General features: G+C 31.6%; 1 protein-coding gene across 3 annotated transcripts in view; it reads right to left on the bottom strand.

Annotated features, from left to right (window-relative positions):
* LOC145255747 (uncharacterized) overlaps positions 1–22,457 on the bottom strand; it is a 212,731-nt gene that overhangs the window by 38,736 nt on the left and 151,538 nt on the right. For 2 of the 3 annotated variants that reach the window (XM_080114390.1, XM_080114391.1), the window contains exons 11-15: positions 21,718–21,794; positions 16,106–16,153; positions 7,987–8,060; positions 2,950–3,018; positions 70–205 (exon numbers count right to left, since the gene is read on the bottom strand). In XM_080114390.1, the coding sequence (XP_079970516.1) occupies positions 70–205; positions 2,950–3,018; positions 7,987–8,060; positions 16,106–16,153; positions 21,718–21,794 (404 nt within the window). The remainder of the gene's footprint in view (positions 1–69; positions 206–2,949; positions 3,019–7,986; positions 8,061–16,105; positions 16,154–21,717; positions 21,795–22,457) is intronic. The other variant, XM_080114392.1, reaches the window with a different exon arrangement.

Raw genomic sequence — 22,457 nt, 5'->3', positions numbered from 1 at the left:
ATCACCGAAACAAGAGAGAGAAAATAGTGTTAGAATAAAGCAAAGCAATGATTCTTATGATAAACTTACATTTACTCTTCAAGCAACAAATAGATTCTTTCCATTCTTCTCGTGCATAATCTGTAGACATGAGAAGCGTATATGCCTTCTTATTGTGCTTTAAGACAAATTCCAAATACCCAGAGAGTCGAGCCAATTCTCTTTGCTGTGACAAAAATAAAAATAATAATTTTTGTCATACAAGAGAAAAAGTGTACAATGAAGCAATCATTTACAGTTGAAATATTAAATAAGACTGTATACATATTAAATTAATATTCATATAATATACATTAAGCATTCTTGATTATTGTAGGGAAATTTGAAAATTGAAATATTGAATTTCAAGTGAAATTAATGGTATCTACTGAAGTGTCATGTCACAGTAATGAACATATCCCAAAATTACGAAAAACAAGGTAGAAAATTAATTATTAATGAAAATAGTTTTCGAAGACAATCAGCAAAAAATAAGTTTTGATAAAAAAGAAACTGGATAGTTCTAATTGTAACAAAGGGGGGGGGGGTAAATATTTTCTGAAAACTGAAAATCTTTGGCCAATTTAGCAAAACTTAATTTTCACTAAATTTTCTTTGAAAACTGTTTTGCATTAATAATTAATTTTTTACCTTATTGTTTTTCACAATTTTTTGATATTTTCATTACTACGACATAACAATTCAGTAGATATCATTGATTTCATTTCATTTTTCGAATTTCAGTACAATATTGAAGAAGAACCATATTTACTGCTTTAAGGGAGAGCACTCCCTTTTCAAAACCAATATGCAAATTATTAAACCTTTTGACTGATTTCGCATATACATAAGCAATATATAAAAAAAGAAGATGTGCAAGAAAAAAATACGGTTCTTGTTCAGAATTTCCCCATGTTAAAAAAGAAAAGAAAAATCTGTATGATGTATATACCTGTACCAAAATGAAAACATCATGTTTCATATAAATTGATCAATACTTTTATTTTTATAAAGAAAATCATTTTTAAGTGACTGATGGGGATTTGTAGGCATTACAACATAAATCTCACAAGTTTTAATTATTGAGTTATCTCCTTTTGTTTCTTTTTTTTAGATTGTTTTCAAAATAGTGGGCAATACAGCTGCTCTTGGATTACTCATAAAATTTTATTCCAAAATAAAACTATTTGATTAATTTAAGTAATTTTTGGAATATCATAATTTTGTTTCATCACAGAAAGATACATCATACAGATTTTTCTTTATTTTTGTTTTTTTTAATATGGAGGGAATTCTGCATAAAAAATAAAAAATGCATTTGTAAAATAAGTATTTTGCAGATGAAACAGTAGAATGTAAAATAAAAATAATAAAAACCTGTTTTACATGCTGACATGTGTTGCACGGCTTTTAGAAATTTACTTCCAAACTAACTTATCTCTGGCCAGGTCTTTATCTATCCATTTGTCTCTCAAGCCCATTCTTATCACTTTCTCCAATATTTTCCTTGATTTTCCTCTTGAATTGCACTTGCTACTTCAAGTGTTTTACATTTGACACAAAAACTCTTGTCCATTTTTTCAGTGTGGTCATATCATTAAAGTCTCCTGTTCTGCACATATCTCCCTATACTCTCCAGATTTAATCTTTCTCTGAGGTCATCAGATCTAAGCATGTTTTTAAGACTCACATTACACATTTACTTCATCAACCCTTACTGGCCAGGTTTCATTTCCACACATCATACTGCTTACACATGCCTGTTATATCTGCATATCCCTCTATATTTACATGATAAACCAGAAAAGCAGCAGCTGCTGCGACGGCAACAACAATGGCGACGATAAGAAAAATCCGTTCATCGATGCAATACAAATTGACTCAATAAATACACACAACAATTTCAAAGCCCATTCTCTCACATACACACATCAATAGAATAGCTCACACATCGCTTCAACCAAGAAAACCGCCAGATAAGGCTGCACAACAAAAGAGAACACCGAAATTAAAACACAAGCATCGCAGCAAACGCAACTTAGACAGCATATTAATGCAAATAAATATTACACAAAACATTGCAACAATTCAACACCAACTAGGTTACATTCACAATTTTTTCAGCTTTAAATTGATATAACACATGCATACATACACCAAACAGACGATTCCCTACAACACATTAAGACACAATAAACAAACACAATTAAAATAGCAAAATATAAGCTAATTATCAGTTTGCCCTTTGTCTTTAACTATGTCCGTGACACCACTATATAAACACTAGCCGTCGCGACAAAAAAAGAAGTCGCCCAGAGTCACAGAAAATCTACAGCATGGGATAATCATCGGCTCCGTCGGATCCCTACCCGACGTTAATCGACTCTCGCGTGCATCATCCTTATGAACTTTGAACACTTTGTTTATTTTTACTTTCTCATTAAGATTAATTTTTATAAATAAATGATTGAGAAATCAATCATTTAAAATTTAAATGCATATTGTTTGTCTGGTTCCTTCTCGCCACCATTCGCTTATTCATAATATAACATGCCTAATAGACTATATCCTTGGTTCATATAACACTATACTAGTTAGCAGTGGTAGAGATTCCCTAAACTTACTCCATCAATTCCTAACTGTTGCAATCACTAGCACCTGCTCCAGCATCTGCTCTAATGGTATCACCAAGGTAAAAAAACTTCTTGAGAACCACAATAATTTTGAAATACAGATATACTTTCTCCACATCTGATTTCTCATCCATTTCCATTGTCTTACGATTCTTATACATAAATTAATGTCAAATATTTGTTTCCAATGATAACAAAATGTTTTTAAAAAAATGATTAATTAAAAAGTCTGCTACAAATGAGGTATTTCGCCTGAAACAAAAACTGAAATAAACTTTAAAATGATAAAATAACATACCAATTCGGAAAGTTTCTTGATTAGTTTTTCTCTTGCTCGTTCGGACAGTTTGTCTTTATCATTATCTTTCTAAAAAAAAAAAAAAAAAAGAAACGAAAACACATAAAATCGTTTTAATCTTGAAATGTTAGCGCACATCAACTCAACTCAGATTGACAGATGTTTATAAAATCTCAGTGATGTCCACGCAATCAGAATACACAGATCCAAAAATCAACCATACTTGGATGACACCAGGATTTGTGAAACAAAATAACATTTCAGTCTCTTTATTTTAATATGTATCTATCTATCTTTATCATTATGAAGAATTGTAATTCAGTTGAAGCAGAGACACTGTTGCAGCTAGATCATAAAAAGTTAAAACTTGGAGATTGTCATAGACAGTCACAATAAGTTGGAATCTTGACTTTTTTGAGTCTTGAGTTAAAGTGAGTTATTCAGGTCTTGAGTTAAAATGCTCCTTAATTGTCCAAATAAAAGAATTTCTATTTTTAATAGTTTCACATCATATTTAATGAATATGTTCATAATTTTATCTTTTTTATATATCATATTAAGATTCATCTCACATGTTTCATATCTGCCTTTTAGATTAGTCTTGATAAACTGTTTCCCTGAGAATAAATGTGCAATGTGTAATATACTATCATCCAATTGTTTCTTCATTCTCGTTCTTTTCTTATTTTTTTTCAATATTTTTATTATCAAATCAAATTTATCGGAAAAAAATGCCACAGACCGAAGATGCATACATTTATGTAACATCTGAATGTTTGTTCAAGACCACTTTAAACTTGGATATGTTAGGCATCATCACTACCTGCTCTACTAACAGAAGCATGTACAGAAAATGCTGCCTTTCTTCTATTAAGGAAAGTGCTTATTGTACATCTTTTGTGCTGGGTCTTGAGAAGACCACAATTCAACACTCAAGGTTAAAAAAATCTTGGAAGGTAGATGTAAATTACTGTTGATGATGTTGTATGTCAGAATCACGTCCTCTCGTATCCTTGACTGCTAAAGTGAGAGATAATCATCCAAAGATGACGCTGCCTTGAACTGTTTGGTCATCTGAAGGCAAATCATGACTTTTGACAGTTTGTTCTATGATGATTTAGTTGTACAATTCAACTAAATTCGTTTGAAATACAGCTTCTCTGATTTTCTATGACGAGCTCTCTGTAGAGGTGGTGTGAAAAAGAAGACATGAGGCATATTGTAGTTTCTGTGCATAAGATTAAAGGAACAATAAGACAACACCTAAAAATGGCAGGTATGTGTTCAAATAAGAGATACCTGAACACATGGTTGCTGAAAACGTAAAAGCTAAGATATAAAACATTTATTGATATTTCACTGTAACAGGCTTTCATTCAATTCACAAAAAAACAAATAAAGAATTTTATTCTAAGTTTATTTAATGGAATGTTACAGACAAAATAAATAGACATGACACATATTTTTCTATTTTTTTACTCCTGCATTTATCTTGCTAAAGTAGGTTCTGCACTAGATTTATTCGACTGTGATAGTCATACGCTAACTAATGAGTCAGACCATCTGTTGCTAAGACACATTATTCTAATGCATTCATTATTTGTATATTTTATTAATTTGTAACATATTAATTATTGTCATGTTCAATTTTGAATTCATTTACTTAAATTAGTCATCTATTTCTATATTTTTATTGTTTTTTAAACTTGTATAACTATGTTTTTATTTTTTTAAAAACTTGTATAACTATGTTTTTATTTTTTTAAAAACTTGTATAACTATGTGTCGAAATTTTGAGGATGAGGATTTATGCAAAGTTTCATTGTTTTTTAACATAAATTTACAATCTCCATACTTTTCAGTTTTACCGTTAAAAACTATTTGTGATTTCATCATTACTATAAGCAATATAAGATTAAGTTAACAAAAAATAAAAGAATTATTTTTGGCATTGAAAGTTAGGCTCAAATTTTTCTGATTACAATAAAAGTTCCACTTTTTCCTAATTCCAATGAATCGTTTCATCAATTATAATATGCTAAAACATTTCATGTTTGTCTGTCTGTTATCTCTTTGCACACACATTAAAAAAAAATGTGATCTCTAATCAGCAAAGATAGTAATTAATCTGATGGAACTAAGGTAAACAATTCCGACTTTATACTTTTTCAAATAAATTGTTCCAAAATCAAATTATGTTGTCAAGTCGACTAAAACAGCAGAATTTTAAATAAACGCATTCCAAAAAGTGGCATTCATTTTATTAAGTTGACTATTTATTATATTTTTATTTTTATAGTAAGAAAACAGAAAATATTTATTGTTTTAAAAGCTATAACTTTAAATAAACATATTCATTTTATTTATTTATTTAAAGAATATTTGACTGAACAAAATTATTTTTATGGAAAAAGAAAGAGTCATTTGTTTTAATTATTATTTACCAGTAATTTTCCACTGATATAATATTTCCAATATACTTTGCATGTTTAGTAATATTAGATATATGAAACTGAACGAGAAGAGTAAAATGTAGAACTTTGGTTTACTTTCGCAGCCTTGTAACTCTTGCTTCCCTTTAGTCCTCATATTCATGAGCCATGTTTCTGACAAAAGGGTAAGAATTGCTGTTTTCTGGGTTGGAATATCTCCATATAATACTTATTGCTGCCTAATGTTTTGAACATTGAAGTGATATTTTTTTTGCTCATTACATCAAGTTGCTTCCTGCCTTGTCTAGACGATTTCCATTAAAAAAAAAATCAAATTACTTATCACACTTGTTCTTGCAGAGCCCATAATGATCTTTTATGGAAGATAATGCTTTAAACTGTGAAACCTGTATTACTAATAAATTTCAGAACATTTTAAATTTTCCAAAGGGAAATTTCTGATTGGAATATCCAAAATATTTCTTTATAAAACAATTAAATTTAATTGTGATTCTAATATACTAAGCTAAGCTGTAATGACCTGGCACTACACAAAATAGATTACATTCAAATTTTTTTCTAAATATTTCTATATTCTATAATCACACATTTTTGTTAGGTTCAATATCTAAGCTAAAAATAGCAAATACGGAACAGTAACTCTTACTAAACAACTAAGAATTATTCCCTTTAGTGAATTTTTCTTTATAGGTGTTCAAGAATCTATATTAGCAAACATCCAAAACAGATGAAGCATTAAAAAAGTAAATTCTAGCAAAGTACATTAGTTTATCATAAATAACATGGTACTACAACAGCAAATGAAAATTAGCTAGTCAGAATTAAAGTTCGATTTGTTATCTTAAAAGCTATTTATGTTCAATTTTTAAAATTGTGAAAACATAAGTTTATATATTAGAAAACTAGCTGTACCAACACATTATTGCCTGGAATCCATTATGCTTTAAATATGTTTGGTAAATATTCCTGCCTGTTACAGTGACCATGCCTTTTTTGTTAAGTTCAGTAAAAAAGCAGATAAGAAATCCTAACTCTTACTAAAATAATGTGAGTTATTCTTGTGGGAGCCTTTTCTAGTCTCATACAAAAACACACATTCACATCTCAAGCTATATTACTTGTCATATACATACGTGCACACAAACATATGTGCGTACGTCCACACATGTATATATATTCACGTTCGCGTATATACACTCACATTCACGTGTATACACACACATGCTAATGTACACACATGTACTCACACATGCTCACACGTACTCACACAAGGACAACGTCACTTCCCCTTTCAAAGGAAATCCACACATGCGCAAAAGACCACTGGAAACAACTATAAAAGCAAGAGACAAGCTGTTTCCAACCCTTTTTCCAACTCGCCTTCCGAGTTGAGTCGTCAGCGGACAGCCGCCGCCCTTGCGGCGCCCGCGTACCTCACACCACCTGCTACTGTATGTGGGGTAAAAAGCTAACAAACAGTACGTACACTTTATACGCTTTCTCTCTCCATGAACTGGATTGACATTCTCACTCTTTCCCTCTCTCTATCTACAACTTGTACTGGAGAACACCTCCGCGTTAGCTGACTGCTAACATGGCGCACAGTTTAACTGATGTCAACCCACTATCTTTATCTTTGTCGACACGCTGGACTATCATTCCCATTCCACTACATTACTCACTTCTCTTCCCATGCGCGAACAAACAATAGTGACCCGAACGTGAAATGAACACATTTCCTTTACTTTCTACACCACCAGTCCCGCAACAAACGATGGTTACACCCGAATGTGGACATGAACATGTGTTATATCTAAAACATTCATTCTTTCAACAGTAAATAAACGACACGTTTATCTTATCCAGCAATTGAGTTTTTGTTTCATTCATTCCATTTGTTTCATAATTTTCTTTTGTAACAGGATTAGGATTTATATATCCTAGTCCTCTACATTCTCCATGGCTGGGATTTTTCTGTTTAAGTGTTTATTTAATGATGTCTTACATATTACCAAACTAAATTAAATATGAAAAAAAAAAAAAAATGAAGCAAGTTCATAAGTTCACGACCAATATCATTAAAACAATAACAAACAAAAATCCTGATAATATAATTTTATATCATGGAAACATAGCTGTATACATATGACATTGACTGGGATTCAGTGCATTCACATTTGTTTGGCAAATATTTCTATATTCTGGAACCATGCCTTTTTTGTTAGGTTCACAATTTAAGTTAAAAAAAACAAAAAACAAATGATAAACACTAAGTCTTACTAGGAAAATAATAGTTATTCCCCTTAACTGGTCTTTTTAGGTGTTTAATTAAGAATGTCTGCATATTAACAAACTGCCAAACCAGATCAAGTATTTTTTAAATAAAGTAAAGTATGCTATTTTATTCCCAATAATGGGCTACACTAATGACAAATAAAAATTGACTAATCAGAATCTAAGTTTGATTTGTAAGCATAAATACTATTTAAATTTCAACTTTCAAAATCTGACTAACAATTTTATATATCAGATAGAAAAACATTTTCCCTAATATTTCATAACACTTCTCAAATATTATACTCACCCTTAATTCTGCTTCAATGCAACTAATTTTTCTTTTGATTTCATCAACTGTTTCTGTTGAATGGTATTTCACTTCTGTAAAAGTACAAACAAATTACGATTCTGAATTTTTGAGATGAGGATTAATTATTTCCATTATTTGGATTCTTTAGACTACTGTTTGCAAGGACCTGTGGTGCAGTAGATCAAGTACTTGGTGAATTCAGTTATAAAAGTTACACTCTTCATGAGGTTGAAAGTTCAATCCTCAGTGTGGCCAACACCCAAAAATACAATTGAGAATTACTTAGGACTTCTAACCAGTCATGGCTGACGGAATTAGAGCAAGCTACCCCCATAGATTAAATAAAGAATTCTGTTTGAAATTCCATGCAGATTTCTGAGTTTGACAGAAGGCAAGAATGCCACAAATTACATCAATCAAAACATTGTGAAAATGACACTCAAGATGAGAACAGTAGTCCAAAGAATCCAAATAATATGAAAATAACATTGTCATATTTTATTTTTTTTAATAAATAAAAATAAACAAAAAAAGTTAAATAAATTTACCAAGTAAAATAATTATTGGATGTTATTTAAATTATACATATTTTAACAACATGTTTATTTATTTATTATTTTGCCAACTAATTTTCTAATTCTTTTTAAAATTTTGTAATCTATTTTTATCTATAATTTTATTTGGGATCATTTTGTAATCTTTTTTTTTCTTCCTTTTTTAAGTTAAATTGATTTCTGTTTATTTTTAGATTAAAGATGTAAACTCAAGTTTTGAAAATGAACATTAGACATTTTAACACAACTTTGCTTTTATTTTATTTTATTGTCTTTTGATTTCAACCAACGAGATACTGAAGGTCTTGTTGAATGTTAGGAATAAGTTTTAAACAAAAAGAGAAAATACATTATTGATTAATTACTAGTTATTTTTTTATTAAACCATTTAAATTTAAATAAAAAAATAAAAAAACAAGAACTTATTCACCAACCCAATCTGACTCAATAAAAAAATAAGCACATTTTTGCTGTGCTTGTAACCAGTCATTATGTTAAATATTGGGTCTGGGATACTGGACAACATGGATGGAAAAGATAAAACCTGGACATAACACATGGACGGAAAAAAATGAAAAAAATTAATTGACAAAAATTGGTCTTTGTGTCAATTAACTTAATGTATTTTCACATATTGTTGTCCAGAAAATACATATCCAGTCATTTAATGGGAAAAAAGCTGGAGAAACAATGGATGGAAATATACTCGACACTAAATAAAAAATAAAATGGATGGAAGCCACATATACTAGGTGGTATAGTTACATTGAATTTGGGACCAATGATGCGAGCATCAATGAAAATGAAGACGCTTTTATTGATATCATAGCGTCTTAGAAGTACATCACTTTTGAATACATCTTTCATGTTGAAGAATTCTTTTCTGTGAACTTCTGTCCATGTAAAGATGCTATTTCACTTGGTCACATCAATTTGATGTGGACACAGAAAAGTCAGAAATGAAGGCATCGTTTGATCTGATTCTGCACAGAAAGGATTTTATCTTGTCTTTCAAGTAGGATTTTAACACTTCTTGCAATGTCTGGATTTTTGCTGAATTGGATTTGCTTGTCTGTTGACTCTGAATTTCCAGAAGGAAACATCTGATTATTCAAATATACATTTGCTATAGCTGACAGTGTACTATGTTTTCCAAGGATATGATTAAGCTCTCAAATGCTATGACATGTTGCTCATTATTCATAACTGTTACAACAATGTCATCTTTTTTTTAACTAATGAATTATCAAAGCCAAAAGCGCCTCAAGGATTAATGAGATTGTCAACTGAAGGAATATTATGGGTGGTGGTGAAAATGATGAATAAAATGTGATTATTTATGGGGACAGTTTATGACAAGCATTTGTTAAAATTTAACTTGAAAACGAGCATGTTGTAGTCTACAAGGAAGCAGCTCCATAGTAATGTTTTCCACAGATAGAAAGTTCTTGGAAGGAAACTCATGTTCATCAAACTTTTGCTTGATGCTAGGTAAATGGAAATAAAAAAGAAAAGTTTCTTTTCAGCTGTAGTAAGCAGACAAGTTTTTGCTATGAATATCTTACAAGGAATCAAAGATCAGAGCATAGTCAAGCACATTTCAACAATTAATCATAGGTGATCTTCATCAATTTTATACGTTGTCTACAGCAAAAATAGAAGAGTCTTTTCTTTTTCCAAATTTGTTGTTGAACTTTGAAAAAAAATAAACAAGGAGGACAAGACTTTAAACAAGAAATTGATCTGTTACTTTCTGAAGGCAACTTGAAATTTATCCCTTGCTAAAAATAGACTTTTTTTTTCACATGTGACCTCAAAAGTATCAGATGTTGCTGTGAGAGTCAGAAAAATAAACAACTTTTGATGCAAATGGATTGTAGAAAAGCAAAGGAAAAGATGAACAACTTGGAATAAAAGCATAGATGAAGGTACCTCAATCTGTAATGGGAATAAAAAAAATAGCCAAAAAGATTATCTAAAATACACTAGGTTGAAGAAATTGTAAAACACAATCGTTTGTATGATATCAGACAATGGACAATGATACAAAAAATTGATCAAATGATTCTGAAATTGGCTCTAGTAATTTAAATTAAAAAAATACCATGTTGGAAATTGAAAACAAAGGAACAATGATGTGAGTTTGATGCAGTCATTTTAAAAAAGCAAACGGAGCAATAGGCAAACAGGAGACTCCAAGACTCCGGTTCATCCAGAGGAATTCGGGTTTGAATAAAATAAGCAAAACAAATAATGATACATATCTCACTTTTGTTTCATTTTACTTCATGCAAAGTTCTCAAAAATCAAACGAATCCTTCCCGAGGGTTAACACTTGATCTCTATATGAGATATAAAGATATTTGAATATTCCAGTAAAGCTTTCCTTTATCTCTTCAACACTGAATTAGTAAAGAAGTCAAAACATAATTTTCCTCTCTCCCCAACTGACAGTTTAAATATATTATAGTATACATTTTTTGTGGTCTCTTGGTCGTGCTGGATTTCAAAACAAGAAGTTCCCTTGTCTGGTGGAGTAGCCAGCTTTTTGCTATTATTTGAGGTAACATCATTTTGAGAACTTGAACTATTCCCTGTAAAATCCAGTGTTGGCTAACCATACCGAAGAGATCTTATTTGTGCCACAAATACGATGTAATTTTGAATATTTACTCAGGGTTTACTTGTAGGGAAAAGTATCCTCATGCCAGGTTATCTAAACAAACGCCTGTAGAGAGAGACCTTATACACTCAAGGATAGTGTTTAGTAGGCATTTAAGTTCTCTCTAGTAGGCATTCAAGTTTTGAATGCATCTATATATGACTGTTGTAATTAATCAGGATTGAGAACATTGAACAATTTATTAATTTATTTATTGCGGACTATTATCCTCATCTTTCTCAGTTGTTTCACGACGTTTCGGCCAACTATTCCTCTGACCTTTGTCAGGTGGTAACCACGACGGGATAGGAATAGTTGGCCGAAACATGAAGCAACAACTAAGAAAGATGAGGATAATAGTCCGCAATAATTAAATAATATTTATCTCAATAATGAATTCCAATTAAATAATATATATTGAACAATTCGTCAATAAAAATAACTCTTTTGTTTTACATACAATAAATAAACATCATTAATTACTTTCTTCACCAACAAAGAACCCAAAGTAAAAGGGGAACAACTTTACAAAAAATAATAGTAAAAACCAGGATTATCACTCTTACACCATTTTGATTTTATAGTTGAAACCAATCATCATGTTACACAATCTTTATTCCAATTCCGTGGGATTCTATTCATCAACCTGCAGGGAAACAACTTGGTCTTTTAGTAAAAGTAATATTCCTATTATAAGGACTGAAGGACATACATAGAAAGTTTGTGATAAAGATATAAAGAAAGTCTTGCTGATTTTGATTTTTTGATTATAATTAGAAAAATAGCTTCACTAGTTGTCCAGTTGAGGTTACATATTTTTTTAAAATAAATGTAGTGAAGTATGCCATTTTATTCCTAATAACATGGTACAATAATAACAAATGCAAATTAGCTTGACAGAATCAAAGTTTGATATGTCAGCTTAAATACTATTTAGGCCCAATTCAAAATAGATCCAACACTAATAAACAATAACTCCCCCCCTCCCCCAAGTCCAACCCTCCCTCACTGTGATAGGGATAGTTGCAGTATGCTTCAAAACTTTGATTTCTGGTAAGGTTGCCCATCATGGATAATGTTGGCACTAAGAAGTATTAGGGCCTAAACCCTAATCTGTATCAAGATCCATTGTCACCTGGTCGTCTTTATCTCTGCATGTGCTAAGCAATGATGTGTTAGGTGTGGAACCACAAATCAATATAATGAAAGTGGCAACATTCCTTCTGTACCATTCCTTGTGTTATGAGCCAAACCTATCGACTTGCTACTCTCAGTGTCGGAGATAAAAACCTACAATTCTGTAGGTTAATGAATAGTTACAACCAACAAAAAGGACCTCATGCAGACTAGGCAGCCCTGAGGCACATTTGTGAGCTCTATGCACAAATCTGACTCACTTAGAAAACAAACAGACAAGTACAAACAATACAAATCCCAACACCACAAAACGAATGACACCAATTTAACCAAACCAAAAAAAAAACAAAAAAACAAGAAGACCAAAAAAAAACAAAAAAAAAACACACACACACACAAACACCAAATTTAATAAGAAAAAAATCTAAATTTAATTTATTGTTTCTGAAAATTGGAAGGAATGTTGTGACTTTATTAACAAACATCTTACCGGGATTTAAGTTGAGATCAAAGTGTAGCATCTGTTTTATCTCTGATTAGGGTAATTTTTATTTTTGTTGCATCCACAGTGCCCCATTAAAAATCGATCTCGGTCTAACTTTGTGTAAGTGTTATTGGACAGGTACATCTGCTAGTATATAATTTAGTTAATTGAGAATAACAGGAAATAGAAACTGCTGAGAGCTTAGCCAAGGTCAACTTGATATTATCAAGTTGACAATATTAGTTGATGGGAATGTACTAAAAACAAATATGAAATCACATTGCTTAAAAAGAAAAGGTAATAAAGAAGGCAGTCCGGGGAAGCACACAATGTGTCCAGATGCTTAAACGAAATGGACTGACAACATCTGATTAAATAGTGATTATCAGTCTCTCTTCATCCCCCCTTCCCCATTGATAATAATTGGAATAAAGATCAAATTAAATAAATCTCCTCTGTCTTCTATCAGTTTTGTTTAGACTTAGTCCTCTTGAAAGTAAGAAAATAAGGAGCTTTCATTTCAAGATGGTAAGCTTTCAGTCTGGAAGGTTCATGACAGTGTAACATAAGTTTGAAAATTGACGAGGGCATTACTTGCACCCTAGCTTTAATGAGACTGCAAACAAGATCCCCCCCCCAAAAAAAAAATAAAGAAAATAAAGAATGCCTAAACTTCAAAGCTTTTTTCAAGTTTTGTTAGAATATTGAGAGGAGAAATCTCGACTATAAAAATGTAACCTCTTTCTGCTTTGTGTGCTTAAATTAAAAAAAAAAAAAAGATTTCTGTTATTTGTGCCAGATACAAATAGCAAAAACCTTTTACCTGAAACTTAGACACACACCATAAAAGCACTTTCTAACTTCTGTTGCAACAGCAGCAAGTTAAGCAATATAATCATCCTAAATAGCAAAGTATTAATGTTTTTATTGAATTTAAAAAGATGATTCATTCAAATAAGTTGATTTTCTGTCAGAAATGTTTTTGTATCATTAATTATACAAAGCAAATTATTTGAATATCCCAAACATCTCACCTTTTTTAGTCACAGATATTTAAAATTAAGACATTATAAGGCATTGTCACCTCGATCAGTGTTGGTAACTATTATCACTGGGACAATGCTTAAATCATCTGAAAATAATTCAATATGAATGATGCAAAACATGTTTTATGAGTTCATTTACTCTCATAGTTGCCCTTATTACAAGGCAAATAAATAGACATCTTTCTGGTGGATTTTCGCTTGACAACGACTTCATATAGATAAAAATTCACTCATCTTGATAACAGTTCTTTTATAAAAGACTCCCAATTTGTATAATAATTAAGCAGTCAGTTTTACTTGAAGCCTTGGACTTGGTTTCTACTGCTTTTGACATTAATTAGAATTCAAAATAAGAATACAATAAGGACTACATAAAATTATGTTTTAGGATATCATTCCTCACTACGTGAGATATCATTTGGTGTACTACACGGATCTGTTGTTGGTTTCCTTCTGTTTGTTACATATAATAATGATAGATTGGAATTGCTTTCCTGCTTCACAATAATATGCAGAAATTTAAATGTAATGTGAATACACATCTTGTTACAAAACTCTTGACTTGGGATAAATCAGAACCCCAACGACCGCAATACCTTCTCAGAAGAGATATGCCTTCTTTCAAGTGAATTTAAAAATAGATGCCAACTTAAAAAATACAGCAATACTTAAATATGCAGATGACATCAAATTCTATCTTGTGATAAAAAGTACAGGTCCTGCACTTTATAAATATTTTCTATAATCAGACCAAGGCACAATGTGGCAATGAATCACAGAACAGCAATGAAGCTAGCCAAATATACTGCTGTGCACTATAGAAGGAAAAATCCAGTGTCCACATACTTCCTCCCCAACACTAATATGCAGAAGTCTTATTACGAATGTGACCTGAGCATTATTGTTAGCAGCAATTTGCGTTGAACAAAGCAATCTGTAAAATTGTCAAAAAGTATGATAATGTTTTCAGATCGCTCTAGGAAGACCTTTCTCAATTGTATCATCCATTTAAAACTGTATAGACCTATCGTGCAACTGTATTTACAGTTTTCATCATCAGTCTAGAACGGTAGTTCCCAACCTATTTTGGGCCATGCCCCACCTAGGCATTTCTAAAATCCTGATGCCTCCCCTTTGTGATATTTAATATATAATATGGTATAGTAAGCCCAGGGGTGCACGTCCTGCCCATGCCTCACCAAAATATTGCCATGCCCCACCGGTGGGGCATGCACCCCACATTGGGAATGACTGGTCTAGAATCTGCATCTTGCTCAGAACATTAACTGTAAACCATCTAGAGATGTGAAACCATGTGTATACACTCCATTAGACACTTGTCATACTTTCAATGTCTTACTTTCATGGACTTGGATTCATTGAAGCTCTGATATATAACAACCCATGAAATTATTCAAAACAATCCTAAGCACCTGTTTTATTTCAGTATGTCTAAGACGTGTTCATATGTTGGATGACTTTTAGAAACTGACTTCCAAACTAACATATATCTGGCTAAGTCTTCATTTTTCCCTCAATTTCATACTTATAACTTCCCATCATGTTTTCTTTGACTTTTCCCTGCCAACTGACCCAACTATCGCAGCTTCTACTACATTTACTAATTCAAGAACTCTCATCCATTCTTTTCAATGTGACCAAACCAATGAAGTTTCCTGTTCTGTACACGTTTTTCTATAATGTCCAGATTTAATTTTCCACTGACCTCACAGATCTAAGCCTTTCATTAATTTATCAAAAATCCATTGTATCATTCTCATATTATTTCTCTCCATGTAACACATGTCCACAACCATTACCAGCCAGGTTTCACTTCCACATTCTTTCAATATGACCAAAACAAATGACGCCTCCTCATCTGTCCGTACAACATGCCTGATCGACTTTTACCTAAGTCAACAATAGTAATAATCTGCAAGTTAGTAATTTCAGAATATCCCTGAATTTATTTCATCTATTCCTAAAACTTGTTATCAGACCAGCACAAACTCCTCACTCTGCTTGCATAGTATCACCAAAGTAATAAAACTCGTTTACATATATGCAGTAATCAACAGTGGTTGAATCCCAAGCCGAAGAAATCCACTCCAAAGGAAAGAGAAAGAAAAATGATACTTTTTAGTAAGATCCATAGATTAATAATGGACAAGAAAAGTGCAGAAGAGTATTGCTCTACAAAAACGTTACAAGAAACAAACAATAATTTACATACTTTTGAAAAGCATATTATAAGGATTGTGAGAAAGTAAACAGCATTGGCCTGCAAAAAATAAATATATTAAGATAATACAAGATAAATGTAGTTAATTGATTCAAGCACCAACCGTGGTTTGATTTTTTAAGTTTTATACGCGTCGTATAGATTTGAATAGAACTTATTGATCATCTTGAATTTTACTCATAGCTACAAAAAATACATACAAACTTTAAAATATTGCAAGATAGAGTATTAGTTAGAAACAAGGCTGGTGCTTCTTACTTCTAAGAAGGACCTTGTTAAATGGGCTTTGCAATGGAATTATTTTAGCAATGCTTTAAAGGCCTCCTTAATTTAACTTTTATCATTTTTTATGATGAAAACCGCTCCAGACAAGGCACAAAGCCACTTGATGTAAGGAGCTAAAATAATATACTATTTCAATAAATGTTATATGAATAGCTTCCAACCTAGAGAGCAGCAATTCTTTCTCCTTTGTCAGAAACATCGATCATGGAATGTGAAGACTAAAGGACAAAATAAGAGAAGCCACAGTTACAAGAATAACGAAAGTAAACCCAAGGTCCACTTTGTATCTCCTTACTTACAAGGGGCGTTCCAAAAGTAATGCCTCCTAGATTTCATTCCGCCTGAATGGATCAGAGGGGATTGCAAATTGCATTATTATGATGACTGAGTTTATACATACATGATCTGAAAGTTTCATCTCTATGTTGCCAACATTGATAGTGTGAGACTAAAAAAGCAACCCCTGTTATAGACGTGTGCCAAAAGCAGAGATGTGCCATTGAACTGCATTGAGAATGATGGTGACTATGTACAAAAATAAATTCTGGAGCACAAAAGATCGTTTATTTTAATGATACCACTCGTGTTTTTGTAGCTCTTCAACTTTTTGAATTAAAAATAAAATAGGGGACTTTATTTTTGGAATGACCCTCGTAGAATGTTGCCAGACAAAATGAACACTGACACCATAATAATAAAAACAAAACACAGATGCATGTTAGTTTGACCCAAATGAACATTGAAGCCGATTTCTGTCTTTTTGAAAATTAATAAATTTGAAAATAAGTGTAAAAAAGTAATTAATTTATGAAATGCAGAAAATTCACAAGTCAAAAATTCAATAACTCATTGAATTTTTTAAAGTTTAACATATTATTAGAGATTAATAAAATATTAAATTTTTTAAACAAATGAAATTAAAAAAGTTCCATTTCAAAATTCGTAGAGAATGATATGCTACAAATATTCTAGCACTTCTCCAACATTAAGATATCAACTTTTTGTTGAAAATGTAAGTTTCACTACTGTCAGTCATTCAAACTTTGAATGACTTATACAAATCTTTGTATTGTTTTTATGAACAAAACAAGGATGTGGAGGTGGTGAAATGGACATCACAGTGAACTTTGTCAGATTAAGAATTATGGCTGTTGGCAACGTTTATGTGCTCCCTTCTATGAGAACCTGATTCTAAAAGGGAAGCAGTGAAACCAAACCTAATAACAGAATGAAGCAAGTTGAAAAAGGTTAACATGCCGATTCATTGGATAAAAACAGGTAAGAGAACGTTTGATGCTTTCTATTCTTTTTAGAAAACCAGAAACAATGCAGGTTTAAAATTTCTTATTTTTAAATTGATTATTTATTTAGTTTGAGTAAAAAGTAATACTAAACATTGAAAATATTTTTAAAACTAAACACCTCTTTAAATTAATATTTCGTACGTTCGGCAACCATTTTCTAGAGAGAAAATACCCGAGCTCATAATTTTGGATTTTTATACTTAGAACTAATTTGCATGCACAGACAATTGGCATATGTAGAGATAAACTGACTTTAAAAAGACAGTTTAAATGCAGACAAGCAGATCAAAATTTGACAGCTGAGAAAAAGCATCAGAGTTGGTAATTTTGTTATGTTGTATGAGCAAAAGTTCCTTGTGAAGTTTGGGACTTGTGATCTTATTATGGTTACAGGAAATTTACATAAATCTTCATTTCTTACAATAGAAATATCTTGGTACGAAAAACCTGTATTTTAGTTGAGGAATTTGAAGAAAGTTTTTACAGAGTGCCAAGAGATGTTGTCTGGTAGGCTTTGCATAAATTAGGACAAGTGAGTGGTTGGTGAAGATTATTCAAGCAATATACAGAAACACTCAAAGTTGTGTTAAAATAAACAGCACATTTAGCAAAAGCTTTAATGTTAAAGTTTAAGTACATCAGGATTCAATACAGAATCTATTGCTTTACATTTGTGTTTTAGAAGCATTATCCAAAGAGTTCCATACAAGTTGTCCGGAAGAGATGCTATATATTTTGATGATTTAGTACTTACTCATAAAACAATGGATGACCTACTTGTTAAATTAAAGGTCAGATAACAAATGTTATCAAGACCAAACTGATGATAAGTGGTTGTAGTGTTGGAAAGGCCACAAAAAGAAGAAAATTCTCTAGCTTTGTGGAAAGAGAGTTGGGAACAACTCAATTTTTTATGATACTTGTAAGCATTCAGTAAAGTGCAGTATAATTACATGGTTTAGAGATGTTAACCAGTTTGTGTGCAAAACGTATAAGACAATAGAGACAGATAAGAAACCAGATGTAGAAAAAGTATATTTAGATGACAAAGCTATTGAGGTTGTTCAGATGTTTTGTTACATTGGTGATACCACTGGAACAAAAGGAGATGTTAATGCTGACATTATCATCTAGGAAAGCATTAATGCTGTCAATCATGACAATGTGATGATATATGCAAGTGAAACCTGGCCTATGAAGGTTGAGGATATATGTTTCATGTCAAAAAATGATATGAGAATGATATGATGGATGTATAATGTAATTTTAAAGACAAGCTTTGATCTGATGACCTCAGAGGAATATTAAATCTGAACAATATGGGAAGATATATGAAGAGATTTTATTGGTTTAGTCATATTGAAAGAATGGATGAGAGTTCTTTGGCTAGTAGATGTAGAACAGTTGAGGTAGCAAGATCAGTTGGCAGGAAAAAGCCAAAGAAAACATGGAAGGAAGTGATAAAGATGGATTTGAGAGAAAAAGGAATGAATAAAGACCTGGCCAGAGGTAGGTTAGTTTGGAAGTCAATTTTTAAAAGATGTTTAACACATGCCAATATATAAAACAGGTTAAATCGATGATGATAATGATGATGATGATGACGACGACCAAATCAGTTTTTTTTTTTGATTCAAGCTACATATGAATATCACCCTACCAAATATGAAAATAATATGTTTTGCTGCATACAGGTTTTGTGCACCTCTTCCGATCCTAAAATAAATAGCTAGTGAAAATTGGATTTAAAAACCAAATGATGGACGTTATCTCAAAAACTGCCAAATCAAATTTTTTCTTAGAAGTAGGGATCTTCAGTGACCAAAATCAGTTTCCAGCTTCAGCCCAAAGACACATCTACTGAGGCACTTGTTGTTGACATTCAATATAGTTACACAATCATCAACTTACCTCGCTTAACCTACATGCTGCCGATTGCTTCTCAACCTCTCTTGTCTATGAGCATACATTCACATTCTCTTGGAAAAAGGACCAGTGTCTCTTCAGTCAATGAAACTAAGGTAATGAATACATCCAGGTTCTTCCTCCTTGCAAGAATATGATTGGCTGGTTAAGTCATGAATACCGACTGTTAGAGCCACCTGGGGACAGACATCAAAAGGTACACCACAAGCCTCACTCTGAAGAATACCAACATCGACCACGAACACTTGTTCAGTAAGGTGACTCACCAGATTATGACTCGAAAATGTAGTAAAACCCACTCAACTACTTCAAACGAATATATCCCTTTTGCAGGACATATTAGAAAGACACTCTGTTTGTATCTGTTTTAGTGCAGTTAAATCCCTTTTAAATGTGTTTTCTTTTTTCTTTACTTTCTCACAAACATATGTGATATATAATATGTACATGTGGCACAATAGTGTGTATATACTAAAACAACCAGATATCTCTATCTAAATAAAATTAAGTATGTTTGTATATACAAGAGTCACTTCTAAACTAATTGACCAATTATTTTGAGTTATGAACACAGCTGCTAGACATAAGGAGTTGTAATGTGAGTTTTATTTACTGTTAGTTTTATATAAAGAGGGTAACAAGGAGTTGGAATCTTTTCATGAAAGTTCAGTTGGATTTTTGGGAAATTTTAGCAATTAACAAATATTCATCAAATGTCAATTTCTTTGGAGCAATATATAATATGGGCACACGCTTCCATTTGAAAATTAAAATATATTAGATTTGCATTGAAATTGTTCCATAGTCATTTAACAAGCCAATTAACAAGATTCTCTGAATTTCAATTTCTGAAAACTCTTTAAGCTTAAATTTTAAACGTTTTCTAGAATCAAAATTATGTAATGGATTTTGATAAAAATTGGAAGAGGAATTCTAGACATAAGGTTTAGTATCATTATATTTTAGTTTTAATCTTCAGTTGAAGACATACCAGAAAGCGCAGTTGGAAATAAGTCATACACCATTCACTGACTCTGCAATTCCTACAGCTACATACTTAGGAAACGGCGGTATTAAACCTGTTATAGTGATATGGGACAAAGAGAAAAGAAGTAACCCTAGTAGAAGTTAGTGCTCCCAGTGATGCTGTGTTAAACAGAGCTGAGACGGAAAAGATAATGAAATATGAAGGTCTTATGTATGGCATGAAAAGAAACTGGAATCTGTGGAAGATTTCATTCCAGTAATTATAGGAGCAACTGGGCTCGAGAAAAATAATTTCAAAAAGTACCTGACAAATATACCTTGTGAACCAAGTGCAAGAGATATACAAACAAGGGACAGCTAGAATATTAAAAAGATTTCTCAGTTGGAATGTATGAGATAGCAAGCGAATGTCTGGCATTGAGTAGGATGCCCCATCCCAAGCTAGAACAAAAAAAAGATTTAAAAACATCTATTTGGGTGAATTAATTAACCCGTCATGGAACAGACATTTTTCTAGTAAGTATTTGGGCTGGTGAATCTGTGTTCCATTTGAGGGTTCCTGATAAATTACAGAAACGTATCTGTAATTTCATTTGCCCCCACACTTTCTTTTTCACTACAACCTCTCTCTCACAGACATGATGTTGCTAGTCCCAGTATTTTCTACAAATACTATTATGACATGTGTTCCTCAGAACTGTCTGATCTATTCCCTGCTTCCTTTGTTCCAGCTTGTTTGATTCATTGGTCTTGGGGTCTCCAATTCATTGTTTTAATATCTCAATGTAATACAGCTTCTTTTTCCAGTAGCTTCTTTCTAAGGACTACAAGGTTGTGGAACTCTTTTCCTGCTCACTGTTTTCCTTCTACCTACAGCTTTGTTTTTTTTAACTAAGGTTAATAGACATCTCCTGTCTTTGCAAGAATAAGCTTTCGTTCTTATTAGCTCTTTACATCAAATGACTTTGTGGTTTGTCTCAAGCGATTTCCATAAAAAAAAAATACATGATATATTGAATAACGAAAAATTCATTCAAGTTGCTAAATAAAATCACTTCAAGTTTATATAAGGTTAATTTGATTTGTTGTAAAAAGATTTACCGTCATTTTCAGAGTTTGTGTCCAGTAATAACTGATGAATAGGAATGAACCATTTGACATCAAATGAGCCTTTTTGCCTGGAAAAGAAAATTATTTTTTTGAAAATAGGTTGATATTGGTAAAAATTGAGTATAAAAACAAAAAATATTTTTTTTTTTTTGTTTTTTTAATTATTATTGTTTAAGTGCAATAACTATGAACGTGAGCAGCCAATGGTAAATAAAAGCTGAAATTGAAATGAATTCATCAACCAAATCTCATCTTTTGGTAATTGAGTGAAACGTTGAGATGGATTGTAGCATTTTAAATCTTCCTTTTTATCGCATAATCTCATTAGATTTGTTTTATCTTTTATTTCTCATATATATATATTAGTGATGGAACGATTCTGTTTTTAAATTCTTGATTCCGATTCTTTTAAAATCACTAAATATTTAGCTCTAGAGTTGTTTTTCTTTAGGATACCGTAAGAACCCATATGATATAAGGTATGTATTTTTGTGAACATAAAAAAATAGTATTATGCGGGTGATCTATAGATTTTAATTTTGTTTGTAGGTTAAAATAAACAAATATTTACCATTTTATCTTTTGAAGAAGTAATGGAAAATTAAGTTTTGAACAAAAACAAACTAATAATAATTACAAGAAACATTTTTGGCAAAGAAAAGCAGGAACAATATATTCTGATATCATACCTTAAAAAGTTTTGATTTTCCAGATTCTGATTGTCCCAACAC

The sequence above is a fragment of the Euprymna scolopes genome, chromosome 31, assembly GCF_053919585.1.
Source record: "Euprymna scolopes isolate OS-2025 chromosome 31, ASM5391958v1, whole genome shotgun sequence".
Lineage (NCBI taxonomy): Eukaryota > Metazoa > Mollusca > Cephalopoda > Sepiida > Sepiolidae > Euprymna > Euprymna scolopes.
Note: the sequence above shows the minus strand (reverse complement) of the source record. Positions and strands in the feature narration are given on the sequence as shown.